A 12,601-nucleotide genomic window follows, 5' to 3' on the forward strand; every position below is an offset into this window, starting at 1 on the left:
TTTCTATAGGCTAGGCCTGCTGTATTTATCTATCAACTTCTCTAATATTAAGCACATTGCTTCTCTTTACAACAGGATTATAGCATACCTGGCCTGAATGAAAATGTACCGCGGGAAAAAGCGTCCTCCCTTCCATATATAAGTGCATAGATTATTTCTCCCCCCCATGCCCCAGTTCCGAGACAGGTGCATGATAGTCAATTCCAAATCAAAATACATTTTACACATATATTCTATAGTATATGTAAAGACATTAAATTATGAATAATCTAATGAGGGACAATATTAGCCTATCACTTGTGAATGATGCCCAGCTTGTGTGCAGTAAGGCAAGAAATAGCTTGCCTTTTTTTGGGCTACTTTTTAAATCATAGTCACACACCTACCTCATGTAGCCTAGCCTATAGACCTATATGTTTTGATAAGGTTTGTAAAGTGGCCAAATAACTTCTTATACTTGAGCACATTTAATATGCTTTATAACCGGTGTAGAGCCTAACTGGCATACACAGGATGCGTGTGAGTTAAGTTTAATAGCATTTGTCCTCACTATTAAGAACAGTGCGAATGCAATCGAAAAATCACATCAAAACATCCTATCATACTTTTACAACTCACCTCACTGTGATGATCCATTTAAAGAAGTTGTTCCACAGCAGGTTGAAACAGTGTAAACGAAATGGACAGCACTTTCTAAGGTGATAATTAATTCAAAACAGCCATATGCATATTAGTTTATGGATAGGCTTATGAGCCCAAGGCCGAATCAATAACCTGAATTAAAATTATGATTGTGCCATTATACAATACATAGCCTACCGCATATTATGCATGGCAGAAAAACATAAAACAAAACTGATTTAAGATGTCTTTGATACATCATTTGTGGAATGTCTTTCCTTAATACATTTGAGCCAATCAGTTGTGTTGTGACAAGGTAGGGGTGGTATATAGAAGATAGCCCTATTTGGTAAAAGACCAAGTACATATTATGGCAAGAATAGCTCAAATAAGCAAAGAGAAACGACAGTCCATCATTACTTTAAGACATGAAGGTCAGTCAATGCGGAAAATATCAAGAACTTTGAAAGTTTCTTCAAGTGCAGTCGCAAAAACCATCAAGCGCTATGATGAAACTGGCTCTCATGAGGACCACAGGAAAGGAAGACCCAGAGTTACCTCTGCTGCAGAGGATCAGTTCATTAGAGTTACCAGCCTCAGAAATTGCAGCCCAAATAAATGCTTCACAGAGTTCAAGTAACAGACACATCTCAACATCAACTGTTCAGAAGAGACTGTGTGAATCAGGCCTTCTTGGTGAATTGCTGCAACAAAAAAAACACCAATAAGGAGAAGAGACTTGCTTGGTCCAAGAAAAACGAGCATTGGACATTAGACCGGTGGAAATCTGTCCTTTGGTCTGTTGAGTCCAAATTAGAGATTCTTGGTTCCAACCGCTGTGTCTTTGTGAGACGCAGAGTAGGTGAACGGTTGATCTCCGCATGTGTATTTCCCACCGTAAGGCATGGAGGAGGTGGTGTGATGGTGCTTTGCTGGTTTTATTTCCTATTCAAGGCACACTTACCCAGCATGGCCACCACAGCATTCCGCAGCGATACGCCATCCCATCTGGTTTGGGCTTAGTGGGACTATCATTTGTTTTTCAACATGTCAATGACCCAACACACTACCAGGCTGTGAAGGGCTATTTGACCAAGAAGTAGAGTGATGGAGTGCTGCATCAGATGACCTGGCCTCCACAAATCACCCAATCTCAACCTAATTGAGATGGTTTGGGATGAGTTGGACCGCAGAGTGAAGGAAAAGCAGCAAACAAGTGCTCAGCAAATGTGGAGTCACCGCAAGTCAGCACAAAGACAACAGGAGCACTGCCACAGTTATTCCAGCGCCATTTCAACTTAAACATAAAATAATTTAAGATGCTGAAAACCAACTTAAAAAGACACCAAAAACAATTTAATCCAATCAATGTTGCAAAATATTGTGTGGTTGTCCTGTTTTCTGTCTGTGTGTGCGTGTGCGCAAGTAAAACTAAACATGGACTCACCCACTTGTAGAACACCAATGTCATCCTCATCTTTTTCATGTTGGCAGAATGGTCTGTCTTTGTCATACAGTACACTTTTAGTTTTTGTTGTCATAGGTTACCTAGCTAAAAAGCTTGCTAGCCTAACGAACCAACTGAGTTAGCCAGCTAGTTAACATGAGCCTACATCTCAGGTCAGTGGCACAACATTCATTTATTGTTAGATCATAATTATTGGCCTGTACAGAGAATTAAGTCAAAACCACAAGTCCAAATCCATGGCTTAAGAAAGGGAAGATTTTGTAAGGTCATCAACACAAGCAGACCAGAAACAGACATGTTTTTGTGAAAATGGTTTTTCTTAGAAAGTGATTTGATTGGTATGAAGCCAAATCCAAACTGGCCTCCTTTGGAGGGCGTTTTGCTGCACCAGGACAATCCACCGTTGAGCTCAGCAAACGCTAATTTAAAAAATATATATATCAAGGGAGGCCAAAAGCTTGCTAGCATCAATCAATCAAATGCTACACTAACAACATGTCACACTCTTTTGGCCCAGACGGCATCAGATACATGGGCTACACATATTGAGACAGAAGGCTGCTGTTTCCCTCGCTCTGATGATTTCTCTGGTGAGATTCCAGCACCTTTGGAATTGACGGAACATTTTGAAAACCCTGAGAGACGAAAGATAAATGTTATTTTAAATGTTTTATTGGTCAAAAATACTTGGCATCCATGAATACAAGCCACTGTTAACTTACAATATTTCAGCCTAAAACTTAAAAGGATATTTCACCAATGTTAGGCAAGAGCCATACAGAAGTTGACCGTCTTCTTAAAATGCGCTAATGTCCAAATACAGAAACAATCAAGCAGTACACATATGGTGATGAACTATCACTTTAAACAGCTTATTACAGTGTACTGCAATGCATTGCACACACACACTCCTTGTATATAATCTAATCCTCTTCTTTGGGAAGCAGAGGTAGAGATGTGATGGGAACCAACCTCCGTCTAGGGAACTGCTTCGATCACGGGGGTCCCTTCAATTTTAAGACCGGCCAGAGAGTCAGCTACCTCTTTTTCCTCCTCATCATCCTCCTCCTCATCTTCCTCCTCATCGTCATCATCATCATCGTCATCTCCGCCATCGTCCTCCTGGTCTCCCTCCCCTCCTCCGGACGATGACACGTTCTTCCAGTAGGAGTCGTAACCAGAGGCTCCATAACCTCCATAGCCGTAGCTATCCTCGTCAGCACCACTCTGTCGGCCAAACTTCGTCGTCCGGGCTGCAGGGTGAGTACAGGAATACAGACATGAGCTGAGAATCTTGAGTACTAATCCCGATCCAGGGAGTGCGTATATACAACAATTAAAAGGCGTCGAATATGGCGGGATACATTTGAGGTTTAAGATCTGACATCTGCTACAAGAAAAGAGAGTATGAAAACGAGTGATTTGTAATGATGCAAAAATTACTCAATCAACAACTAAAATTATGATATTACATTATACATACAACTGCACTGCCAACAGTACTCAGTTTTCCTCTTAATGACTGAAGAGTTTTAATCCATGACTGACTTAAGCACTGATTAGATGTTAGATGGCAGACTCACTAGACATGCTGAGGTCCTTAGTCTCCTGGGTCTCATGGCCACACTTGGGGCAGGGAGGATTTTTACCCTTGTCCTGTTTGAACACCTTACTCTTCACATGGTCGTCACAGAAACAGGCCTGGGGAGGGAGAGACACAGTTCAACCCAAATGGGCCTTGTCACTATAGGTTACAGTCATGTGTCATATCCAGGAAATGTATTCAGCCATGACTGGAAGTGACTTTTCATAGCAGATAGAACATTTTAATTTTAGCTAACCCTAACCCTTTTCCTAACCTTAACCTACTCCAAACCTGCTGCAAAAAAAGTAACCTCTAGTTGTAGCTGTATTCCACTTCAGAAGCCTGGTAAACGGGTACTTATTTACCGGAAAAATCTACTAATTTAACAGTGCAACTGGGAATCTACACATTTCCCCCTGAACCAACACCCTTGCCTTTCTTGCACTAACACTTGCCTTCTCTTACGAGCACCGACTGCTGATAGCTGCTTTAGGACTGATTATCTCACCTAGTTACCTTAAGACGAATGCACTCACTGTAATGCCAGGCGTACACGACTTTCAAAAATCCTAGCAATGCTGAGCCTCGAGCATTAAACAACCGTATTTCCTATAGTAAACCATCTGGCAGAGAAGGGTGTCGACACACTAAGATTCTTCACTTGATCGGGAGGATTCTCCATACCACCCCGTCTCGCCAAAACAATGTGAATAGATTGTTAACGTAGCTAGCTACAACGAGCTGTGGCTCAAAGCAGCCTCATAAGTTCAGTCAGACATACACACTTGCCCTACAGTGTTGAAATATCTTGCCAATACATTTTGGACTGAATAACATTGGGTGTGAACTTCAGAGCTGTAACAATTTTACATTTGGGCTTAGGTTAAATGCAAGTGCAAACCCATACTACTAGTAGTTATCGCTCGAGCGAGTGCACATTCTGGGTGATGCGAATCAAGATCTTGGTCTTCTTCCCTGGCTAGCTCTCATTTGGCTATTGCCGATCGCCGTTCTCAAAACTGGTCGTGGTACATCTCACATTACAAGAGCGTTGCAGATTTTGTGCCGATAACAATCAAATGCGGGATCGGTAGCCCTCAGATTGTGACTCTGACCTACTCACATTAAATGAGCGTCGGTGACAGCTACGAGTAGGCAACAACATGGGGATTTTGTCTCCGATCTCAAAAAGTTGTCTGGGACAGCTAAAACCAGGGCCAAAAATCATGTAGTGTACCGACGGCTCAAGTCGCTCTGGAGAAGAGCGTCTGTTAAATGACTCAAATGTACATCTCTCGGTCAATGTGTACAGAGAGGCAACAGCGGTAACAAACAACTACACTGGTATGAGGAACAGTGGGAGAGAGACAATTGTTTACAACATAACACATTGTGTTGATTTAAGGCCTTAAAAGTGTTCACAGCACTTGGATTTCTTCCCATTTTATTGTGTTACAAAGTGGGATTAAAAAAATATAGTATATTTTTCTGAACAACCAAATGTCTAGCATTTAAGATGAATAGAAATGATAGTTGTTGCTTAAGTATCCAGCTCCCCAAGTCAATACATGTTAAAATCACCTTTGGCAGCAATTACAGCTGGGTGTCTTCTTGGGTAAGTATCTAAGAGATTTACACACCTGGATTGTGCAATGTTAGCCCATTATTCTTTTCATAATTCCTCAAGCTCTGTCAATATTTTGGGGATCATGGCTAGACAACAATTTTCAAGTCTTGTCATAAATTTTCAGCAGATTTAAGTCAAAACTGTAACTTGGCCACTCAGGAACATTCACCGTCTTCTTGGTAAACAACACCATTGAAGATTTAGCCTTGTGTTGTAAGTTATTGTCCTGCTGAAAGGTGGATTTGTCTCCCAGAGTCTCTTGTAAAGCAGACTGAACCAGGTATTCCGCTAAGATTTTGTCTGTTCTTAGATCAGTGGTTCTCAATCCTGGTCCTGGGGACCCCGAGGGGCGGACATTTAGTTTTTAGCACTCAACAGCTGATTCAAATGATCAACTCACCATCAAGCTTTAATAATTTGAATCAGCTGTGTAGTTCTAAGGCAAAAACAAAATGTGCACCACTTTGGGTCCCCAGGATCGAGAACCGCTGGCTTAGATCCATCCCGTTTCTTTTCATCCTGAAAACCTCCCTGGTATTTGCCGATGTCAAGCATACCCATACCATGATGCAGCCACCACCATGCTTGAAAATAAAGAGGCAGTTACTCAGTGATGTGTTGTGTCGGATAGCGCGCCAAACACAAGGCATTGCATTTAGGCCAAAAAGTGAATTCCTTGGCCTTTTTTTCTTCAGTTTTACTTTAGTAAAACTTTAACTTTAGCTGCATACAATATGCACGTCTTGTAAATCATGGTAACATCCCTCAGCAGTTTCATTCCTTTCCTGCAGCTCAGTTCAGACAGATGACTGCATCTTTGATGTGTCTGAGTGGTTTAATACATAATCCACAGCATAATTATTAACTTGACCATTCTTAAAGAGACATCCAAAGTCTGATTTGTTATTGTTACCCATCTACCAATCACTGCCCTTTATGAGGCTTTTGAAAAGCTCCTTGGTCTTTGTAGTTGAATCTGTGTTTGAAATTTGACTGAGGGAGCTTACAGATGTTCTATGTATGGGGGACAGAGGGGTTAGTCATTCAAAAACCATGTCAACCCCTATTATTATTTCACACAGAGGGAGTCCATGTAACTTATTGTGTGATTTGTTAAGCCAAATGTTACTCCTGAGCTAATTTAGGATACTTCTCAATTGTATTCATCTTTTTTTTTTCTTCTTTTTTTTTTTAAAGTTAGAATTGTTATTCCACTGACAAGAGTATACAGACTAGATTGTTGACCAAAAAAAATACAATTAAATCCATACTAAATCAGAACATTTTGGGGGAAGAAACCCAAGGGGTATGAATACTTGGATCTCCATTACCTTGCAACGCAGGCAGGAGTGTTGCCCTAATCTGTTGCAGGAAGCACCTGAAATGAACATGGGGGAAAACACAGTATATATTAACACATGAAAATGTTTATTTAAAATCACTATAGCTAGGAGTTAACCTTTCTCTAAACTGTCAACTGGCAGAATGCCTAAATTCCTATATGTTACATGGTGTTCCTCATGGCTGCCAAAGTCTGCCCTGAGGCTAAACGTCAACAGGTTATAGTGTTGAAACCTCTTGATTTCTCATGAGCCAACACAATGTGGTTGATTGACGTGTGAGAAAGACACCCCAATTGCTCACATTTGTAAGTCTCTGCCTCCAGGACTTGGCAACTGGCTTGGTGCTCAAACTGGTCATCCTCACACAGGAAGTTGTGGCAGAAGGAGCAACGGTATACCCTTCCCCCTGTGTCAGATAGGAAAAAAGGGGGAATGATTACAAAAGGGACACAAGGTGGATGGCAACCAGCATTTGGGTGCATGTATTGACATAAAAAAAAGCAAATTATAGGCCTTGTTTAGTTTTGCAGACCAGGCAGGTTGGATAATATTATAAAATGACATAATGTACCATGGTCCCATACACAGCGTTCACACTCAATACAGTCGGCATCCATGAGAGGACATGTGCAAGCGTGGGTACTGAGGCACTTTCTCCCGTGGCACACCCAGGCCTCACAGAAGTCACACACGGCCCCCTTGTGGACAGAGACAGCATCTCACATTACACATATCATAAAGACATCCAATGATAAACTCCTGACTGTGGACAATCTGGGCACATATCACAATGTTAAATAGGTGTAGGTCTACACCAGGGGTGTACTCATTACGTCTTGCAACGGGAAACCATTTGCCATTTAAGAACCAAACGGAAGCAAACGAAACGTTGAGGGACCTACCTTCAATTTGTGCAATAGAAACAAAACATTTTTCATTTGGAGTAAATGGTTACAATTGCAGAACGTTTTGCAACAGAATCAGCATAATGAATACACCCCATGGTCATATTCACTAGAAACCACAGGAGGCAAACTATCGGGGATTACCTGATTTGACCGATAAGAAACACTTGTTTTGCTATGGTGTGCATTAATGATTACAACTGAGTATTTATTACTCCCATCTCAATAAAGTTTTAAAAACGGCTCTCATCTCTTACCACCATGCCCATTCCCGTAGCGTGGATCCCTGGGTGCTTGATGACACAGTCTGATGACTTCATGCATTTGGTTTTGCCTTTAGTTGGAATACAGGAAGACAGTATCACATCACAACATGATACATGGTTCTTGCACTCCTATACAAATATCTTACATGTAACATTGTGCAATATATTTCTTTGCCACTTGAGGGGATAAATCAAGTTGTATCGAATTAAGTTGGCCTCAAAGAGCTCAAGGGATTTTAAAATCAGAAACATGCCATGCGTCACAATTTATCTTAGACTCACCACATTGACCGCACTGGGGCAGCTTCTGAACGTTTGCACAGAAGTAGCAGAAAGCTCTGTTCTTCTGCCGTCTTGGGTGTCATTGAAACATGGGAACAAAGTGTCAAAGCCTCCATCACCTGTAGATTATAGTTGCTAATAAAGAAATAAGGTATCTTGTTCAAATAGTTGAATGTGTTCACACAATTTAACCTTTATTTAACTAGGCAACTCAGTTAAGAACAAATTCTTATTTACAATGACGGCCCACCCCGGCCAAACCCTAACGACGCGGGGCCAATTGTGCGCCGCCTTATGGGCCTCCCAACCACGTCTGGTTGTGATACAGTCTGGAATTGAACCAGGGTCTGTAGTAGTGAGATGCAGTGCCTTAGGCCGCTTCGCCACTCGGGAACCCCAATGTTAGCTAGTTAAGTTATCCATTAAGATGAATGTAAAAACTATTGATTGAAGATGTCTTACCTCTGGCATTTGTCACATTCCTGCAACACCAGATGAGGACTACAGTAAGTATGAGGACTAGGGAAATAATCATGATTTACAGTCATTGTTAGCTATCCATTTCATATTGTGCTGTGATGAGAACATGTATATTATTCCATACCATTGCTGAATTGCAAGGGGACTTTGCAACGTCAACAAAGCCCTTGTTGGCTCGAGTCTGTTTCTCCCGTTCCTTGCGGTTCTCTGCCTTCTTGCGTGCACCAGTCTTCTTTTTCGGCATCTTTCAGTTTCAGTAGCTGGCTTTACCTGAAGGCATGTGGGGATTAGCAAACCATAGCTATAACTAACTAACTAACCAACCAACCAAGCCAGCTCAGTCAATGGCATCACATCTTGACAGACCTAACACACCATTAGTCTAGGTCCTTACGAAAATATAAATGTTGTAAAACTGTATTAGCTAGTTAACTAGGTATCTACGTGAAAAAAATATGAAAAAAGCAGTTATTTAGCTATCTATCTGCTTAGCGTTACTGTACGTGTGCTGAGCAACACGGTTCAAACACGCGCTAACTAGCTTGACTTCATGGAAATACCAGATGCAGCAATGACATGTAATTGTATAATTAACAGATAAAAGCCTTAACCGACATGTGCTGTTTATATATTTTTTTAACACATTATAACCCAAAATGTAAAGAAAGACTTACCAGGAATGTTGCAATCCACGGCTGGCTCAGATGAAAACGGAAGTTACAGAACGGATATTTAGTCCGACTGAGTATTCTCGCCTGAATTGTGATTCGCCTTTTCGTTCCTATGTGAGTTCCTATATTTCTATTGTACATGAATTTGCGCTCAATGAAATGTTATATTAAAGTATGAATTGTATATAACATCATGGTTTGGCCAATTAAGGCTGTTATTATCAACGCTAGTTCAAAAATACATACTTTTTTATTTATATTGTATTCTGAAGTCACTTCAGTCACCTGCCACCATGAACCATGAATATTGTTAAAATTAATTGGGCTTTACCAAAGAAGCCTTTGCAATGTTTCTTTCTGTAACGTAAACTACGGTGAATGGGTTCACAATGCCCCAGGAGATGGCAGTAAACCATTATTTTCATCACACATGCTTGAGGTCTTGGAGGTTTCTTTAGCCTTATCAATCAGTGGAGGCTGGTGGGAGGAGCTATAGGAGGGCGGGCTCATTGTTATGGCTGGAATAAAATGGATGGTATCAAACACATCACACATATGGAAACCATATGTTTGACTCATTCCATTCCAGCCATTACAGTGAGCCTATCTTCCTATAGCTCCTCCCACCAGCCTCCTGTTAACAGAATTTATAACGGTTGAAGATAAATGATTAAATAACTTTACCCGGAAACTTAATAATTAGGGATTAGAGGTTATGTAGCATAGACAAGGAGTAATGAAAGATGTTAAACATAAGTCCAAATAGGTTGGACAGGGGAAGAGAGGAATGTATGTGTGTGCTGAAAGAAAGCAAAGAGAATCCTTACTTAACTTGTGTTTGAACCGACCCGACTAAAACTCTGGGGAGATAAGACAGGACAGAGAGGACCCCTCCCGGTTTGGAACTGGGGAGTGGAACTGTCAGTTGGGTAGTGATCAACTGTGGTGAGACTTGAAGAGAAGTAGATAGGATAGCTAACCTCCTGTTAGTGTGTATGTATGTGCGTAGGTTAATAAGAACATTTTATAAAAGGAACATCTTTGTATATGCACGGAATTGGATTTGACTAATTGTGAGTTGGGAATTATGTCTGTTTCATTTAAACCAGAACTCTACACACTCTGGGTTGCAGACCTATAAAGATAATTTACATTTATGAACATTGATTACAGAATTCCACAACACCTCCTCTGATGTCAATGTTTTACACCAGTAGTTCTCTGTACCCGCCCCCAACCCCATTTTGTACCTCAATATTATCTGATAGGTGGACAGAAACATTGATGGCTGATGGTGGAACAGTATCTGCATAAGAACTATACATGGGGAATGTATGATGGAGGGACTAACCCCTGTTCTGCAGCCAGGAATGAGTGAATGTTTCACTGTATCCAGGACAACATAGGCTAACTGAAGTGGTGCAAAACAAGATCTCACCATTATAACACAATGGATCAGCAAGGCCCTTGGAACTTAAGTCTATCGCTTAAGGATACACCTCTTTTTTTCAATTTTCTTCTAAAATGACATACCCAAATCTAACTGCCTGAAGCAAGGATATGCATATTCTTGGTACCATTTGAAAGGAAACACTTTGAACTTTGTGGAAATGTGAAAGGAATGTAGGAGAATATAACAGAATAGATCTGGTAAAAGATAATACAAAGGAAAAAAAAACATTATTTTGTACCATCATCTTTGAAATGCAAGAGAAAGGTCATAATGTATTATTCCAGCCAAGGTGCAATTTCGATTTTGTCCACAAGTTGGCAGCAGTGCATGTGCAACGTGTTAGACTGATCCAATGAACCATTGCATTTTTGTTAAAAATGTTGTATCAAGACTGCCAAGCATGTCAATGTTGTCAATACCGTCAGTAGCATTAGCAACTACACAGGTTATTTGGTCCGGAAAAAAAGCCTGCACACCCAGTAGCTCATCCAAGATTTGATGGCTGGATATCTTGGACTAGGAGATTCCTGACTCCAGCACTCTTATAATAACCACAGAGATACATATGTATATTATGTTGTACTTAATTCTGTGCTGATTAACTTCTCATTACAAATGTCCAGGGGGCCTTTTCCTATCTTTCCGACATACGATTGGCTCCTATGGTTTGAGCCGCCTACCACTGGCCTTCAGAATTCACTTAAGCATGTATCAAAATCACAATCACCCACACAACCCCCTCAACCCTGTTTCGAGCGACCAAGAGATTATTCTATCAATGCCTTGAAGACCAATATTGACCTCTAGGTCAGTTGCTCTAGGTGGGTTGCCTGCCTTTCCTCTATTTTCCTCTCTTCTCGGATACAGATAAACAGAAATGTTAGAGCAACGTTCCATCAACATTTTAAAGACCAATATAAACCTCTTCAGTAGTGCTGGTGTGTTGCCTACTTGCCTTTCCTCTATTTTCCTCTCTCCGTTAATACAGATGAACTAAGATATTAGAGCGTTTAATAATCGCTTCAAACCAGAGACCATGAAGAGACATTAAATATAGCAAACGAGGGTTTCAGTTTCTCTACATCCCAAATGGCAGCCTATTCCCTGTATAGTGCACCATGGCCCATAGGGTTCTGTTCAAAGGTAGCACACTATGTAGGGAATAGGGTGCTATTTGGGATGCCACCTGTCCCTCTGGTGCTGAGTGAGCAAACTGTCATCTCAGCCTGTGCGGTGTGGATGTTGAGTCTCGAAACTGGGCAGTTTGTTTTGCTCCTCTCTCTCCTCGTGTAACGGATGTGAAACGGCTAGCTAGTTAGCGGTGGTGCGCGCTAAATAGCATTTCAATCGGTGACGTCACTTGCTCTGAGACCTTGAAGTAGTGGTTCCCCTTGCTCTGCAAGGGCCGCGGCTTTTGTGGAGCGATGGGTAACGATGCTTCGTGGGTGACTGTTGTTGATGTGTGCAGAGGGTCCCTGGTTCGAGCCCGGGAATGGGCGAGGGGATGGTCTAAAGTTATACTGTTACACTCGCTCTCACCTCTCCCCGCTTTCCAACTGTCACTCTGTTTTTCTATCCTCTGTCTCTGTGTGAAATTGGCTGTTTTGCTCATTCTTTCACTCTTCTGTCTCTCCCTCCATCCCTCGCTGCCTTAATTTTTCTCCTAGCTTGTATTTTCTCAAATCCAATTTCTTGATTGTGGACTCTCTTTCTCTATCTCAATCAATCAAATTCCAATTTGTTTTATGAAGTCCTTTTTACATCAACAGTTGTCACAAAGTGCTTGTACAGATACTCAGCCTAAAACCCCAAAGAGCAAGCAATGCAGATGTAGAAGCACAGTGGCTAGGAAAAACTCACCAGAAAAGGCAGGAACAGAGGAAGAAACGTAGAGAGGAAC

At 41.3% G+C, this 12,601-nt stretch overlaps 1 protein-coding gene across 1 annotated transcript; it reads right to left on the bottom strand.

The window, feature by feature from the left end:
• Positions 1–2,739: 2,739 nt before the first annotated feature.
• On the bottom strand, positions 2,740–9,610 carry LOC110498441 (zinc finger protein 330). Its single transcript, XM_021575057.2, has 10 exons — positions 9,252–9,610; positions 8,702–8,847; positions 8,560–8,579; positions 8,098–8,168; positions 7,807–7,883; positions 7,216–7,342; positions 6,946–7,050; positions 6,633–6,679; positions 3,673–3,790; positions 2,740–3,342 (listed from the first exon to the last, which is right to left on the bottom strand). Exons 2-10 carry the CDS (start codon positions 8,819–8,821, stop codon positions 3,068–3,070), a joined length of 960 nt encoding a protein of 319 aa, XP_021430732.2. The 5' UTR covers positions 8,822–8,847; positions 9,252–9,610; the 3' UTR covers positions 2,740–3,067.
• Between the last annotated feature and the right edge of the window lie 2,991 nt (positions 9,611–12,601).

This window comes from Oncorhynchus mykiss, chromosome 10 (genome assembly GCF_013265735.2).
Source record: "Oncorhynchus mykiss isolate Arlee chromosome 10, USDA_OmykA_1.1, whole genome shotgun sequence".
Lineage (NCBI taxonomy): Eukaryota > Metazoa > Chordata > Actinopteri > Salmoniformes > Salmonidae > Oncorhynchus > Oncorhynchus mykiss.

Coding starts and splice junctions, on each gene's coding strand:
- LOC110498441 (XM_021575057.2), bottom strand. CDS start 8,821: ATGCCGAAAAAGAAGACTGGTGCACGCAAGAAGGCAGAGAACCGCAAG. Junction 8,580..8,701: donor CCCCTTGCAATTCAGCAATG/GTATGGAATAAT, acceptor CTGGTGTTGCAG/GAATGTGACAAATGCCAGAG. Junction 7,884..8,097: donor GCCCCAGTGCGGTCAATGTG/GTGAGTCTAAGA, acceptor TTCCAACTAAAG/GCAAAACCAAATGCATGAAG.